At 47.9% G+C, this 16,888-nt stretch overlaps 2 protein-coding genes across 7 annotated transcripts in view; both read right to left on the bottom strand.

The window, feature by feature from the left end:
- IGSF21 (immunoglobin superfamily member 21) overlaps nt 1–16,888 on the bottom strand; it is a 46,909-nt gene that overhangs the window by 368 nt on the left and 29,653 nt on the right. The window contains exons 6-10 of one of the 4 annotated variants that reach the window (XM_042887704.1): nt 16,382–16,823; nt 15,261–15,346; nt 14,911–15,103; nt 14,790–14,828; nt 13,241–13,409 (exon numbers count right to left, since the gene is read on the bottom strand). In XM_042887704.1, the coding sequence (XP_042743638.1) occupies nt 13,249–13,409; nt 14,790–14,828; nt 14,911–15,103; nt 15,261–15,346; nt 16,382–16,823 (921 nt within the window). In that variant the 3' untranslated portion in view covers nt 13,241–13,248. The other 3 variants (XM_042887707.1, XM_042887706.1, XM_042887705.1) reach the window with 3 other exon arrangements.
- Nucleotides 5,100–11,692, bottom strand: KLHDC7A (kelch domain containing 7A). Of its 3 annotated transcripts, none has more exons than XR_006181682.1 (2): nt 7,780–10,437; nt 5,100–5,114 (listed from the first exon to the last, which is right to left on the bottom strand). XR_006181682.1 is itself a non-coding variant. In XM_042887702.1 (2 exons), exons 1-2 carry the CDS (start codon nt 11,668–11,670, stop codon nt 8,047–8,049), a joined length of 2,385 nt encoding a protein of 794 aa, XP_042743636.1. In that variant the 5' UTR covers nt 11,671–11,692; the 3' UTR covers nt 7,360–8,046. The 3 variants fall into 3 exon arrangements, 2 of the variants coding, with proteins under 2 accessions (XP_042743636.1, XP_042743637.1); XM_042887702.1 differs by lacking the exon at nt 5,100–5,114 and adding an exon at nt 11,617–11,692 and having other exon boundaries at nt 7,360–10,377; XM_042887703.1 differs by lacking the exon at nt 5,100–5,114 and adding an exon at nt 10,547–10,631 and having other exon boundaries at nt 7,360–10,377.

The following is a 16,888-nucleotide window of genomic DNA, read 5'->3' on the forward strand; positions in this document are numbered from 1 at the left end:
ACACACACACACACACACACACACACACACACACACACACACACACAAAATCTCCAGAGAGATAATCTTTTCTTGTGGCAGCTAGCCCTTAAATGAGGCTTAAGGAACATGGTACCACCCATTCTGATTGCATGGGTGAGTTGTTTTCACCTGTGCTCCCAGGGCTGGCTATGTCCCTTCACCAGGTGCTCAATCATTGGTTCAGGCTGTGACTGAGCAATTCTCATATAGTATTTTACTCTTATTTGGTTTTTTGCATGGGATCCTTCCCTTGTCTGCTCCAATCCAAAACATGTGCAAGGAGAAATATCAGAGAGGGGGAAAATCTACTTTTCCCACTCCCGTTATGGGTCGTGCTCCAGATTTCTGTTAAGTTTTGTGGCTTTTTAGGGGATCTTACGATTGTCTTGATCAGAAAACATGCGTTCAAGCAAAGGGATATAAGGAAGGAGCATGAGCATGCTGTGGATACCACAATATGGACTGTGGTGTGGAACCTCCTGCATCCATCCTTGCTAGTAGCGATTTTGGGGCTGATTTTGCATGCAATAATTCATAAGGGATGAGCAGAATACATAACTGAGATGCTGGGGCTCCAACAAGCCCATCAAAGTGAGCATCTGGAAATGGCCAAAGGCTTTGCAGATGTGAATCAATGGGGAGCAGGCAGCTTGCACTGAGACTCAGCCCCAAATTGCGCATGGTGAATGTTCTGCAAACATAACCCATGTAAAATTCAGAAAACGGTCAGATGATCTGTGCTGCAGCCCTGCTGAATTTTGGGTTTGATATTGATTTGCAGGCTGGGAATAGGGAAAAAAAAAAGAAGGAAATGGGGAAATCTGGTATTTTCCATTTAATGCAAAATGTGGTAAAACAGACTTGGAAGCTGTACAGTGTGTTGGAGTGTTTGCAATGCCCTCAGGGAGTGTAAGCAGTGCTCCTTTACGATGGAAACAACACTTTTGTAAAAATTTCTTCTGACTGGGGGGAGGGGAATAAAGAGAAGAGGCCCTGTTGTGACCAAGCAGCAACCACGAGCAAACCTGTTTCCCTTTGAGGATTTCAATTCTCCCGGTGAATGTTTTGCTTGAGCGGTTGTTTTGTGGCCACAAGCTTTAAAAACAAAGAAATCACCAAAAGACCCAAAAAAAAAAAAAAAAAAAAAAAAAAAGCTTGTTGGCCAGATGTCAATGCAGTCACCATCCATTAAAATGAAAGGGTGAAAATGGTGTAAAACATGAGAGCATCTGATTCTTCTTTGTTTAAGGTTTAAACAACAGCAACAACATAACGAGCTGTGGAGCTGGGAAGCCTCAGTTGCCAGTGAAAATATGGATTGTGTTTGCGTGTCATTGATATTCAGTGAAGTGCTATTGTGTTTATTTTTCTAAAGATCTGTAGCCATCAGAGAAATGTGGTGTAATTGCCTCTTTGTTTATCGACAGGGGGCAGGGAAAATCCATCTATGCTGGGAGTTAACGCCTGTGCTGCCAAATCAGGGTTGGGATGAACCTCCTGTTATGCTGGAGGATTTTTGGGGATGGGGTTGAGTCCTAAAAAAAGATAGGGAAGTTGATCTCTACCCTGAAAATGATTTCACCTTTATAGAAAATCACCCCAAGAGCCTTTGGGATGCGATGGGATGTGGGAAGTACCAGCTGCAATTTCTGCCCTCCCCAGTCCTGAGTGCCCAGTTGCATTCCAAGGGCCATGTTGGTTCAGCAAGATATTAAATCTTTTTTTTTTTTTTTACTTTTTTTCGGGGTAGGGAGGTCTCATCACCAAGATCTCCAGCTGTTTGCTTAGCAAATGTTGGTATTGATGGGCATCCATTCCTGAGCCGTCCTTCCCATTCCCAGCAATTTCCTAGCTAATTGCAACTGCTCTGCTGCTCATGATGTTGTGTTGAGTAGGAGTAAATCCTACAGTGTTCTGTGGGGAAATGCTCTCAGCACTCTGCAGCGCAGATTCTGCAAGCTGCATAGGTAGTGGTGGGGCACAGTCCTTGGCATGATGACGCAGAGGCTCTGGTCCAGCGCTGAGTCACTGGCATTGAGGAGTAAAGCAAAGAAGCTGACCCCTAGGAAGGGTTTTAGGCATGGTAAAAGGAAGCTTTAGATGTTGATGGTGGAACAATTGTGTTTCCCCTCACCCAGTCCTTTGCTGGTGGCGTGCAGGAGCATGCTGCCTGCAGTGCTGATTAATATGGAATTCATTGAATGTGCTCATGCAAAGAGGAAAGGGAGTTGGGCTGGAGCCAGTTTGGCACCCCTGGGACACCTCACAGAGCCTCTCTCACTCTTGATACAGGCCCCAAGCCCTTTATCAGTGGTGGCCACTCTGCCTATGCTGGGGCTTGTCTGTGCTGCACTGCCAGCTGAAAATAGCAGTGGGAAAGGGATGGAGGAGGCAAAAATCCCAGTGGGTCGAGAGCTGACCTGAAAGAGCCAATGCTGGGGCCACAGAATTCCCAAGGGAGATTTTGCACAGCTCTTGGGAGCCTCAAAAACCCTTACATGTGAAAGGAGGGAAGGATGAGACCACAGCATCCTCGTAGCATTAACTAGGCTATCTATTCCAAGTGGTTTTGCAAGGTCTCTTGGATCTCTGGATGACGCTTCCTTAGTCTCCTCTCATTTGCTCCATCCATATGTGTTAGAGAAGCGTTAGGATAATGATGTGGGGAAGGGAAATGCAACCAGTGTCTGTGCACAGGTGGATGCCTGCCCTGGGGCTGGACCTGCAGTCTCTATTCTTTGGCAGAGACGTTAAATGGGATTGTGTTGGGAATGATAGCCCGGGGCAGGAGCTGCTGCTTATCCTTTGTGGGCAGCTTTGAGCCACCCAGGAGCGCTCTGGGAATGGATTCTTGGCTCTGACAAATCTGAAGTGGTGGAGTCACCATTCCAGGAGGTGTTCAAGAAATATGGAGTTGTGATTAGTGGGGATGGGTTGGGGTTGGACTTAAGGACCTTAGAGGTCTTTTCTAACTTTAATGATTATATGGTTCTATAATGCCTGAGGTCAGCAGGGGAAAGGGGGCAGCAGTAGGATCCAGCTGGGTCTTGGACTGTAAAAGGGGAACCATAAGGTGGGGAGCAAATTGCCCAATGAGAGCTGATAGAAAAAGCTCAAGGAGGTGATGAAAGCTCTCAGGATGGGGTGAGAGCTGAAGTAGCAGAGTGAATGTTTATTGCTTTCTGGTTTGATAAAATTTGCATCTGTGCTTCATGTGCACCTTCACCATGTCTTTTATCCATCTCAGGCACTGTAGAGGGTGATGAACCCAAAAAACTGGAGTAACGCTAAATCTAGTATTGGTTGGCTAGATATTAGCTTTGTGAGAGAGCATTTCCCCAGATTCTTCTCTGGTCACCCCATGGTTGGTGCCTCTAAGTGTCCTCTGGTCACCCCAGTCCCCCTTTCTCATCTCAGACCATCCCTTTTCTCCTTCTACAGCTTTAGTTTTCCCTTCTCCCCCACTCTGACTTTCCTGTGAGTATAAACTAGCCTTATTGGTCTTATTTTAGTAATGGAGAAAAAATTTCCCTTTGGCCCAAGCTAGCAGGATGGTAAACTCCAGCCAGAAGAATAGGTTGTACTTATTTATCTATTTATTCCCCTTTTATAGCATTTCTAATCTGTGTTTATGATGCTGATGCTGACACATCCTAAACTATAGCCTTGCTATAACCCCCGGAAAAAAACTCCCTGCTGGATTGAAATAGTGGCTGGCAAGTATTCCCTCCTCACTGAAGACTGTGAATCAAAAGCCATCAACGCTTTAAGCAAAGGCTTGTGCTGGGGAGGGAGAACTTCTGCTGGAGCCTATGCATATTTTATCACCGTGCTTATTCATTCTGAGCCCTTTTCCCTTCAAACGCAGTGTGGATTTTAATTAAATAGTCCTTCACCAGCCTGTTATTCCAGCTTGGATAGCCTCCAAATGGCCATGTTTTCTTCCCAGAACGAAGGCAAGGGGATGTGCTCCCTTCCCCCAGCTCCGTTCCCCTCCCTGTGCTTGCCGAGGTTTGTTGTCCACAAATGCCATTAATTACATTTGGCTGGCTGGCTGCCTGCTCTCCTGGTAGCTTCTTTCATTACTGCTGATCTCTCAGTGCTGGTGGGTGTCCCTGGTGTGCTAGGAGCCCCACTTCTGCACACGAGGTTCTGATTCCCATCTTTCAGCCTTTTGGCATAAATTTGGGGTGAGGTCTTTCTGTAGAGGGTGATTGATCTCACTGAGATCCCACATCCCTGGGATGCTCAGCATTCCCTGGTTTCTCTGTGTCCTCATTGGAGCAAGATGCAGCCTCCAAGCCCATTGGGGTGAGCAAGATGCTACCAAGCAGCTCTTGGGCACCGTGCAGTAGGATGTGTTTGGACCAAACCATCGTGGTTGCATCAATATCTGCTTCCTTTTCGAAGTTTCTTTTGGGGTTGGTAGAGCAGTCTGGGTGCAACTCCTCATCACCTTCCTGGTTGCAAGCCAGGCTAGTGTTGGTGCCTCCAGCATCTTCTCCACTAAGCAGTGCTTGGGCAATTTGGTGGAAGGGTCAAAGAAATAAATCGTAGTATCATTGAGACTGGAAAAGACTTCTAAGATCACCAAGTACAATCATCAAACCATCACCTCTACTCTCATTCACAGAATCATTAAGGTTGGAAAGGACCACAAAGATCATCAAGTCTAACCACCAACCCATAAGCAGGAGAAGAGAGAACATTTCTCAGCCTCCAAATGTCTCATGGAAGCTCTTCCATGGCAATCCATCCTGTAATAGAATGATGTCCCAGTATCACGTAGGATCAGCGTCCACAAGAAGCCATAGCCATAGGCTGATGGTTACTTCAGGCACCAAGATTTTTCTTTCTTCTTTTTCTCTGCTCTTAAATTCCCACTGGTCTCTGAACAACCTCAGGTACCGATATGAGCTTGCTCCTGCTTGTCATGAAAGAGTTGCTTAATTTGGCAGCTTGCTGTGCTTAATATTTCTTTCATGTATCACATCAGTTTTAAATGCAAAACATGTCTGGATAAACTCACTTTTTCAGTTTTTCGTTTTTTTATCCCGTGATGTAGCCGACACATGGAAGGTAGCAGTGTTTAACTAATAAAGAAAAAGATTTTAAAATGCTAGTTTTGTACTTCTTTAATTGACTTCCAATTTCCATTTGGATGCAGCCTGGCATATTGCAAAGGGAAAAAGAGTGTGTGGTAAATAAGAAATGCGTCATTCACTGCTTTCTGCCATAATCAAAAATGTAAAAATTAGAAATCTGAATCAATGTACATTAAACTATGTAATTGCCTGAGTAAATGTGGTGGGGTGCATAATGGAGCTTCCTGATTAGAAGAAAATACCAAATTTAGTGCAAGGGCTGTGTTTGGTTGAGTCTGTAAAGCAGTGTGGTTGAGCAGTTACACCTAGGGATCATCTCTTCTTCTGGGAGCTGAGAAGAGCTGGTGCTATAGGCGAGGGGTAAGTGCTGAAAGGATTAACAAAAGGTTCCTCACCAATCCGCTTACAAAAATAATGCCTCGATGTCACAAGAAAAAACATCATCCAGGTTAGCGTATTGCCTTACATTTGTCCTTTCCTCTGTGCTGCTTTCCCCTACTTCAGCCAAAACTCACTTTGCCCTTGAGTGTAGGATCACTGCATGCTTTGTGCTTGAAATTTGCTTTGCCTCCACAATGACACAGGACATCCTCAGCACCTTCAATCTCCAGAATGCCACCCCAGCAGAACTGTGTTAATATTGGAAGGTGCAAGAGTGAAGGGGACTATGTGGAGCTTGCTGGGGATCCATCCATGTGGGGATCCACAGTTAGCCTAACTTCCATGAGGCCATGGGCTTGGAAGAAACGCAGACCCCCTTCACGCCTGCTGCCTGTTGCTGGACGAAGGTAAGCGATTGCGCTATGATGGGGAATAAAATTACTGCAGATCAGAAGAAGATCCTAGAAAAATTACAGCTTCTGCTTAAACAGAAGGGAAAAACAGTCTCCACTAATGATTTACAGCAGATGCTTGCTGGGCTGTTAAGGCAGATACTATTAATTGTTCATGGTCATCATGCTGAGTAATGAGAAAAGGCTTAATTATTGCAGTGTGTTCATCCTTGCCTGCATGGTCCTGAGAACAAGGAGTTAAATCTCAGGTGAAACCTCATGCAGAAGCAAATGGTCACCATGAGAAGGGCAGAATCCCTACAAAGCTTGAAATAAGAGCTGTCAGCTGAAAGGGGTCCAGCTGCCTACGTCCACCCACCTTCCTGGGAATACCCAAAGTTTTGGGATTGCTGCTCTGAGAAGGGCTGTGCAGGTAACCAAATAATTAGAAACTTAACAATAATAAAGTTTTTGACTCATAAGGCATCATATCAGAGAGATACTGCACATCATTGGTGGGGTAGGATGAAGTTAGCCCTAGGACCATTACATTTTCTAGCATGGGAGAGTTGCATTGCCATCCTCCATCAGCAGAAATGTATAATTAATGCTAATTAACAAAGGTTAATTAGCATGGCTTTACCTCCTCCCAAGGTCTCCTAGCATTGGTAGGAAGGTCCCCACTGATACCACCAAATGTGGTGGAAGATCTTCAAGGCCATTTCCTGGAACAACTTGCATTGGAAGGGACCTGAAATCTACTTTAGGCCATGCAGAGAGAAGAAGTGCTGCGGGGCTGTGGACTTTGAGCTTTGAGCTAGTGACTTACGGTGCCAGGTCTAAAAATATTTGAAAACACATGGCCATAAAACCCATGAATGTTCATGTACACTAATTGTGCTATTTGGCCTATTCACTGCGATGGCAGAAAGAATGAGATGAAGTGACAATAATAACTGGGAGAAAAACAAACCAAACAAAGGATATTTCCCTGCTCACACCCAGAAAATTCACCCTGGACAAACACGAAGCTACACTCTCCCACACAATATTGACATACAGCGTGGCACCCAGAGCCATCCCTTATCTCTAAGCACTTTGAATGCACTTTGTGCTTGACCAAGGATATGGGTACAGGAACCAATAGCAGTGTGCAGCGATGGACATGACAGATGACAATCCATTTCTCTAGCTGCTCAAGGAGCTAGGGGAAGAAAATGCAATTACCCAAAGTGGGCTGTTGGCAGGACACTAGGGTGTAAACAGAGCGAGGACAGTACAATCCCAGGAAAAAGAGATGAGGGGCCCCAGTGCCAAACCAGCTGCTCACAGTGAGAGCTCTGCTTTGCTTTTGGACTCTTCCTTGGAGACAATGCTTATGTGTTTTGTATTGCTAATTGCTGCACACCAGCCTCTTTGTTCCCATTAGTCTTTAAACGATGTGCAACAGTAGCCAGTGGTTAATTTTACCAAATGTTCACATTAATTTTATTTAAGACCAGCTGTCTATAAATCTATAGTATTTATTTACATTGCACGTGTATAAATATTGATTTATATATTATTCTGCGCTGAGGATAAGGTAATGGGTAACAAGGCAATAGAAGGAGCGATACCTCGATGGTGCGCTTTGGTCCCCAGTCTCCCACTCTAGGGTGACATGAAGGCTCAATGACAGCTTGACACTGATGGGAACACGCTCTGGAGATACCTCTTACAGACCAAACTTCACTGATGTTTTTCTATGCCCTAAACCCCCCCCCATATGTTAGGCATGTGGGCCAGTATTAAAAACCTGCTGTCTGCAAAGCAGCCATCTATGGAGTAGCTGGGAGCCTGAGTTTATTTGCATTCAAGCAGGCATGCCTGCATTTAAATACCTGTAGGCAAACGAGTCCACCCAGCTCCAGCTTTGCTCTTTCGTGTGTCCCCAGCGCTGCATTTGTGTGTGTTCAAGTGCAGTCTGTCTTCTTCTTTTCCATTTACAGGGAACGGGAAGATGAGGTGGTGGCCTCGTCCTGATGGCATTGGGCCATCAGTGGAAGGTAAATGACTGTGACATTATCCCAATAGCGTTAGTCCAATAGAAAGCTGTAAGTGAAGGTTGGTGACTTCTGTTACCTGGTTATCACAATCTCATTGGCGTTTCAGACCCGTGTCTGCTCCATCCCTGCCCATGGCAGCACCAGGACAGCCGGGATCAGGCTACCCCGGGGTGAAGGGAAAGGCTGCAGCTCCTTGGTCCCAAAGCGCGGTGAGATGGGGTCAGCCAAGAAACGGATGTGGAAGTGGCGACCAATGCAATGCACCAGGCTGCCTACCACGGCACACTGGAAGCAGGCTGGGTAGGCTTTGGCGTGGGTGGCACATTCATACCACAACTTGGCCTTGGCTCTACAGCGATAGACACCAATACCCATGTTGCAATTGAGGTCGAAGCGGTAGATAAAACCATCGACGCTCACCATCTCCACTGTCCTGTCCTTGCCGCCTCCAGCTGGGCTGACTGTCCAGATGTCCTCACGGGCTATGTAGCGCAGCAGCACATAGCGCAAGGTGCCCCCCGTCACATAGATCTCCCCATCACACACTGTGGCCATGTGGGCTACAGCAAAGGTGTCATGAGGCAGTGGAGCAACGAAGACCCAGCAGTCATACCGTGGGTCATACCGCTCCACTGTATAGAGGCACTCTCCACCGATGGCATAGAGGTAACCATCCAAGGCCACCAGCTTGCAGTGAGGACGTGCTTGATTCAAGGGACAGATCTCCCTCCAGATATTGGTCAGTGGGTTGTAGCAGAAGACACGGTTGGAAGGTGTGCGGCCCAAGCCTTCACAGCCTGCTACCACAAAGAGGTAGTTGAACATGCTGCACATGGCACACCCCTGGGAGACTACCTCTGGTGGCATGTGGCAAAGGTGATGCCAGCAGTCCCCTTTGTCATCATAGCAGCAGAGTCGGCTAGCATAGAGGCCCAGCTCATGCGTGCTGATGTCTGCCGCAACAACACACATCTTCCCCTTCATTCTGCGCTGAAGGATGAGATCCCGCTCACTGGCATTGAGGCGGCGGTAGATGGAGGGCGTCCTCAGCACCTGTAGGTAGTTGTCACTCATGACCTTGTAGGCAGCCTCCTGAAGAAAGCCTAACTTCTCTGCCTTGGCCCTACAGAGGACCTCGTAGCAGTTCCCCAGGTCCAAATGGGTGTCTAGGGAGGAGGGTGATGTTTGGAAGAAGTTGGCTTTGCCCACCAGATCTGGCTGAGGGCTTGCTGGTGGCACGCTGGCTGGTGTGACGCAGAACCCATCCATAGGCAGCTGGAGGTGAGAGTTCTCTGCAATCTGGAGGATACTGTTCTTACGGCTGATGCTGCGAGTGGGAGCCGGGGGCTTGGGGTTCTCGTCTAAGCTCTCCGCATTTGATGGGACAATAAGAGAGGTGGTAGGGTCCTGCAATGCCACAGTTGTTTCTTGGGAGTGAGTCTCAGCGAGCGGAGTGGCAAAGCTCTGCAGCTTTTTGTTGACCCCCTCTGATCTCTGCAGCTCTTCGCTGAGCCACTCCAATCTTTGTTGTTCTGTGTTGACCCACTCCAAGCACTGCAACTCTTCCCTTACCTGCTCTGAGCTGCAGCGCAAGGCTGTCCCCATAGAGGCAGGTGGAAGAGACTTTTTTGTAGATACTGAATGGGAGATGGACTGGACATAGTAGTCATAGACTTTACCTCTGAGGCCAGGAGACAGCCGCCCGTCTCCATCCTTTGTCTTCTTCTCAGCAATATAGCTCTCCTCCACCTCAATCTTTGCAATCGAGGAAAAAGAGTAGGAGGTATCTGCTTCCTTATAGCTTGCTGTTATCTTTACCCCCAGCTCCGAGGTGACATTAAGGGTCTGGATTGTGCCACTGCTCCCCTCCTGGTTGATGATTCCTCTGGCCAAATCCTGCTCGGTGCTTTGTGCACCTCCATCCCCTGCCATCTGGTTAGGAAGCACAATGTGTGGGACAACCACACTGTGTCCATTTCCACCACCCTTGCTCCCATTCAGCATTTCATTCAGATCCCTTATGCCATGAGCTTTTGCCTCCCCTCTGTCTTCCTTCTCACTCGCTGGCAGAGTTTTCTCTCTCTTTCGCCATGGATCTGGGACGCTCGTTTGGGCATCACCGCCACTCCGTGCCCCAAACACCCACCTGTGCCGCAGACCCTCCACATTCTGCCCATCCGGAGCTGCATTTTCCCTTCTCCCCTTCTCTCTGCAAACATCGGATGTTGGGTTGTTGCCTCCAGGTGCTGAGCGGGACTTGTAAAATCTGTATGCCAAAGTCAGCAGGAGCAGAGAGGCGGCAGAAAGGATCAGCTTGCCAGTCAGCTGCATGTCGGACTGCCAGAGCACAGTTACCCACTGTCCCATTTTTCTGTGCCAAGCACTTGAGAATGTGAAGAATCCGATTAATGATTGCTGAGCCCCCAGCGGAACCTGCCAGGAGTTTAGGGCAAGGTGACTTTGAGCACACAGGAGGTCTGCATAGGAGCTCATCGTATTTGAGCAAGGTGGGACAGGGAGGGCTCAAGTGTCACTAGCAGGGAGCTCTGACACAGAGCTTGGCAAACAAAGAGACTCTGGGATAACTTAAGGAAGCACAAACCTGATGGGATGGAATGTATGCCCTCCATGCATCCTGCCACTTCTGCTTCGCTCCATTGCTTTTTACTATTTAATAGTGCTGGAAGGGAAAAACAACTTCCTTGACCCAAGAAAGGTTTTATTTCCCTGTTTTGTCTCCCTGAAGGGTGAAGCCAGGTGAAAGCTGAGCACAGGGAAAGAAGGGAGGAGACAGCCCGCAGCTGGGCAGACCTTTGTTCCGACACAGAGCAGCTGCTCTGCGCCACCAGATGAATAATTTGGCAGCACACTCACTAACAAAGGGTGACAGGAAGTATCCCAACAGCCACTGTGTAAACTCATTTGGTGGTGAGCCTGAAAGTGACAGATGGATAACGAGCCATGGGGAGAGGGGCTGGGGTCTTGGGGAGGGCAAACTACTGCAAATAGAGCTGGGGTGGAGGTGGAAAAGGAACTGCAGGCTGGAGTTATGGTGTGCATAGCAGGAGGATGTGCTTTGGAAAGCAAAATCATTGGGCTGAGGGAAGAAAAATGGTATAGGGAGGAACTAGAGAGGTGGGAGCCGTCATTTTGAAGGGGTGAGTGCTGCATCGAGGCTTATCAGGATGCATGCAAGGATGGGAGTTGCCAGAGGTGGAACTGAGGCACAGACGTCATACATTTTTCCTACTTCCCGTGCAAAACGTCACGAGCGTGACCAATTCCCATCTGAATTCTGAAAAATCTGGGGAATTGTGCATCCGCATGGGGAGGAAAGAAGGGCTATTGGGCCATCCTACGCATGGCATCCCCCACTAGCCTCTGCTGAGTGGGCTGAATTCAAAGGGAAACCATGAACTTCCTTTTCCCCCAGGGGCACTTCTCTGCACTGAGAGATGCAAAGGAGCGAGGTCCTGCACGAGCTGAGGAGGTAAAGAACAGCACGAGCTCTTTCAAATGTAGGAAAAAAAAAAAAGCACAACCAAACCAGCCAAAATGTGGGTGTTGTGCAAACTTGGTCCTGATGCTGTAAGGATTTGCTGGGAAAATGACAACTTGTGATACTAAAAACTGTGATGGGTATGTGGGAGACAATCAGTGCTAGTTTCTTACCTGAGAGATGGGGAAACTGAGGCACCACTGCAGTCTCGTGGAACCAGGTTTCATCACGCATGAGCTCAAGGCTGCAGTACCACTCTGCTTTGTGCAGTACTCTGTTTTTCAAGACTGTTCTGTATTTGTGTGTGCATTGAGGCCAGGGTGCATTCTGGGGCTTGGCTAATTGGCTCTGTGTCATTCAGAGTCCATCCACCTGTATACAGATGTGACCCTGGGGTTTCTCATCTCTTGCTGCTGTGACTGTTAATCAGCACTAAGATCTGCCTAGAGGGCTCCTTATGCAGGGAACATGAATTACATGTGCCTTTGTAAGCAGCCCTGTGAACTCAGCCAAGTAGCTGTGTCCAGTAACGATCGAACAGAGGCAGGAGGGCACTGAAGAGGCTATTGCTTGCACATGACACATCCCTACCTTTGTGTCCGCATCCCGTATCCCCCAAACCTGGGGGCTTCCCAGTGTTGGACGTGCTGCATCCTTGACACATAGGCTACCAAAGCCCCACCCTGGGGCATACTGCAGTGTGTGGTTTCTCTCATCATGTGCTTTTGTAGGACTTAGAAGGACTAAGAACCTTGCAGGAATTGTGCTGGAGCAGGGAACATAGCCATTGCAAGCTGAGGTGATATCCTGGCTCTTGTCAACCTAATTGAATGTAATTGCTGCCTCCAAATTTTGCTAAAACCGTTTCAAAGTCCACTGAAATTAGGGAACATGGATAATGCCAGTCCTTGGGGTTTTCAGCTTGCATCATCCCTAAGAAGTGTGATTAATTTTTCACAAGCTAATCGTATCTCTTAGGCAGATTGTCAGTGGAAGATCTGTCAGCTCTCATCAATAATGAACCAAGCAGAGCAGCTCCGTAACCTCGCGCTCTCCTGCATTATTCACTGTCAGATCCTCAACAACAGGAGTCTGGTGGGGAGAGAGATGGGATTTAATCGATGCCCTTCATAATTCCATGTAGAATTGCAGCAGGTGAAGGATAAGGGTGCAGGAGGCGATGGCCGGGCCCAGGTTATGTGTGGAGCATTTGGTGAGGCGATACCATTCTGTGTCACCCTCTAACACATTGATGTTTGGACTTGATGATCATAGTGATCTTTTCCATCCTTAATGATTCTATGATTCCATCACGACTGCTCATATGGCAGATGAAGTGATACAGCTGCTTTAACACTCGGTGAGACAAAATCAAATCAGCCATTTCTGCCTGAAGTGAGAGTTTTATGTGTTCCTTCGGTCATCATTTGGGTTGTACTAGTAATAAGGTGGTCTCAATCTTCATTCTCTCTGCACACTGATAGATACTGCCATAATGGGTGGGGTGCAGGTTGATGATTGGAATAGATGATCTACAGTTGGAACTGATGATCTTAGAAGTCCTTTCCAATCTTAACAATTCTATGATTCTATAATCATAATCAACAAGGAAAGAGCCAAGTGTCCCATATGGATAGCAGATTTGGGATGCTGAGCCCATCAGCTCATCGATCCTCTTCCAGTGGTGGCACTTCTCTGAAGCTGGTGCAATGAAGTGGGTGACGGCTTCGTTATGCCTGTTTCCATGGTTATAGGTGATAATGTTGCATTTAAACAGAGATCTGGGGGTCTGCAAATCCCCGTTTTCACAGTGAGCAGGTGTAATGGTTGTTTAATTGCGTTTGGGTGAGAGCCCCGGAGTGCAACTGGAGTTGCTGCATTTCTGACCTAGCAAGCAATATCTGTGCCATCAGGAATCGTGCTGCATGTCTATAGCAGGCGGGTAACCCAAATAGCATGGAGTTCCCTGAAAAGAAAGGTTCTCATCTTAAACAGATACAGAAAGTGTCTGTAACCTACTTTGGAGCAGAGGGCAGCTGGTTTGTAGAGCCGAGGATTCAGCAGCTGGCATCCTTTCTTCCTGGCAGGGATTCGGATGCTTGGTTCTTTTTGCTTCAGGATGAAAGCAGAGCTGCTAATCCTCCTAATTCCCATCCATCCGGGGCCTCTGGAGCAAACTCATCCCTGCGTAGCTTCCAGCCGAAACTATGGTGCTGAATGGTTTTGTACATCAGTAGCGACTCCTGAGCCACTGTGTGTTTATTCAGTTCCTTTGAGGTCTGGAAATTGCTGGCAATGGTGAGTGGTAGGAAGTGAATCTGCTTAATAATAATTAATCATAATAGTAATAATAGTAATAATACTTAGCACTAGTATGGGGCTTTGGGAAGCTGAAGTGCTGCACAGCTGCTGGCTAATCCTTCAGAATTAAGTTCCTGGAGGAAAAGGTAGGGGAGTGAATGCCTGCATAGGGCTGGCTTAGCACCAGAAGGGTGGTGTGGGGCACAGTTATTTTAGGGTCTACATCCCCAGTGGCACTCATGCTGGTCACGCGCACAGCTTGTGCCATGGAGCTGAGTCCTGGTGCAGTAGTGCAGTGGGCTCAGGATCATCCCTTCTACCAGCCTGAGCGTGCACTAGAGTTGGTATAAATGGAGGGACATGGTCCCTACTGCTTCCTTTCCAATAGACTTTGGGCCCTGGCATCATAGCATAACTGTGTTCCTCTCCCAGACCTTGGAAAGCCACTGGGTTCCCCATGGCAGTCTTGGGTACCCCAAGGTGGTCTTAGGTACTCCAGGACAGTCCCCAGATGTTCCTTCAGTTCCCAACCCAAGCTCTCTACACACAGGAGGACAAAACATTCAGTGCAGCCTTCTACAGAAGGAGGTTTTTTTTTTCTTTTAATTAAATTGTCCAAGGAAGCCAAGACACAGACAGAAAGAGACTGAGACTGTAAATAGCATAGAAAAAAAAGAAAAAAAGAGAACCAATTGGCAGAGGTGTAAACGACAGGTGGAACTGTACAGAGGAAGAGGCAAGTGAAGCTTCACGTTAGCTCCAGGATCACTGTTAGGGTGAGTGCCAAAACTAGTCTGAAGCTGCGGTGGCTGGTAATTGAACCTAGGCAGGAGGAGAAAAGGGATGGAGAATTCAGGGATTTCCATCTTGATCACAGAATCATACTATCAGTTGAGTTGGGAGAGACACTTTAAGGCTGTCATGTCCAACTCTCCTGCAATTAACAGGGCCACCTACAGCTCGATCAGGTGCTCAGAGCCCCTTTCAGCCTGACCTCATGGGGCCACCACCTCTTAGACTCACCTCACCTCCAGCCACCACTTACCATTGGAGTCCTCTGTTCCTCGGGGAATATTTGGATTTTCTAAGGAAAAGAACCAGCAGAGAAATGGGTTAAGAGGGAGGAAAGAGGAAAGGAGACATGTGGGGGAGGGGCAATGCCGTACCAAAGACAATGAGGCGGGTGTGGGTGTCAGTGGAACCCAGTGGGTTCTGTGCAGTGCAGCGGTACATGGAGCCATTGAGCTCAGCTGGCACTCGCTCCAGCACCAGCTCCTTCCCGGCGTGCTCGGCACTGCCATCCAGGAGCCGGCTTCCCACACGGGTCCATGTGAAGAGGGGCTCAGGGAAGACTTCGTTCTGCATGGAGAGGACAGCAGGGTGGGTTTTGTGACCCTCAAGCCTGGCCTCCACTGTCCCAGCTTTATGGCCACATGGCAAACTTGAAGTGCTGGAATGGATGCAGGGACAGCATCACCCCATAGCAACATGGACAACACCACATGGGGACACTGACCTGAAAGCCCTGCACCAAGATCCGAACAGTGTCTCCAACTCGTGCTCTCACTGGGGTCATGATGATTTTAGGGCCCTTGGGAGCAACTGCAACAAAAAGGGATGGGGAGAAAAGGGTCATCAGCCCTTGGTTAGGGCGACGATTTGATGTGGTGCTGGTCAGCTGGGGAGGCAGACTGTTGGGTAGTTGATGAACAGATGATAGATGGCCAAATGGACAGGTAGGCAAGTACCCTGTTGGCTGATGAGATTGATAGAGAGCTGCTACAGGATGCATTCATAACTGAAGTCATTTCCTAGCCAAAATGAATTTCACCCCACTCTGTTTCCTCTATGGCACATACCAAAATGTCTCTGCAGCTGACAGACTTCCCCCCCCCCCCCCCCCCCCTCTTAGCAAAAAAAAAAAAAAACACCAGCAGTCCTTCCCTTAAGGTGCCTCTGTTTCTAGGGAGCCCTGGTATCACCTCCTCATGTCATCATGCAGCTCTATACATCACCCTGTTTTGATTCTTGGGTGTATGAAGAACCCACCCCCCACCCTCTGGGAAAGAAAAGCAAAAAGGTGTAAAGAGATAAAAAGGCAAGAAATTTCAAAAAATGGAATAAGTGGGGGAGGGGGGGGGGAGGAAAGCAAGAAATGCAAAAAACCAAAACAAACAAAAATTCCAAAAAAAGCTAAAGCAAAACAAACAACAAATTCAAAAGTGTACTAGATGTGAAAAAGCAAAAATGAGCAGCAAATGCAAAATTGAATACATGCAGAAAAGCAAAAAAAAAAAGTAAAAAAAGGCAATAAATACAGAATTGCAATAAATGAAAAAAAGTTTAAAAAATGATAAATGCAAAGTTAAAAAAAAAAAGGCAATAAATACAACATTGCAACAAAGACCAAAAAATTACACAGGTACAGTTGTAATAAACAAAAAAAGAGAGATGCAAAAACAGGCGATAAACACAAATGCAAAAAAGAAAGAAAGGAAAAAACATGCAGTTAATGCAATAACTGGAGAAAAAGCAAAAATATACCTTCCCCATTGCCTCCCCCCCCCCCCCCCGGCAATTGCAATAAATGCATGAAGAAAACCAAGAAGTTCACCCAACTACAACTGCTGTCCTTACCGAGAGTCACCTCTGACTGCATGGGCATGGAGAGCGCTGGATGCTTCACCTCACAACTGAAGAGCGCATCGTTGTCAATTTGGGGGTTGAGGGTCCAGGTGAGGGTGGCCCGTGCCTCCACTGTGCCATCACTGATGGGCACGTGTGTGTGGCGGAAATAGTAAATGGGCTCCGCCACATGCACCCAGCGTGGGAACTCCCTGCTCACCACAGTTTCGGGGATGGCTTCAGTGGCGGGACCCCGCTCAGCTGTCAGCCCCCGCGGGGGTTCTGCGGTGTTGGGGGGCCCGCCCCCCATTTCTCCCTCGGCCAGCAACTGGGGCACCTTGGTGTCATCCAGGTCACGGTGTAGGAGGTTGCGAGGTGCCCAGTTCCCAGTGGCAGCTGGTGGCTCTGGCAGCGGAGTGGCCTCAATGGGCTCCCCATCGCGCTTGAAATATACCTGTGGAGGGGGCAGAAGGGATAGGGAGCACACGGCAGTGGCACTGGGCTACCTCCTGGGCCATT

This window comes from Lagopus leucura, unplaced genomic scaffold, assembly GCF_019238085.1.
Source record: "Lagopus leucura isolate 7727_CA_CO unplaced genomic scaffold, USGS_WTPT01 Super-Scaffold_100106, whole genome shotgun sequence".
Taxonomy (NCBI): domain Eukaryota; kingdom Metazoa; phylum Chordata; class Aves; order Galliformes; family Phasianidae; genus Lagopus; species Lagopus leucura.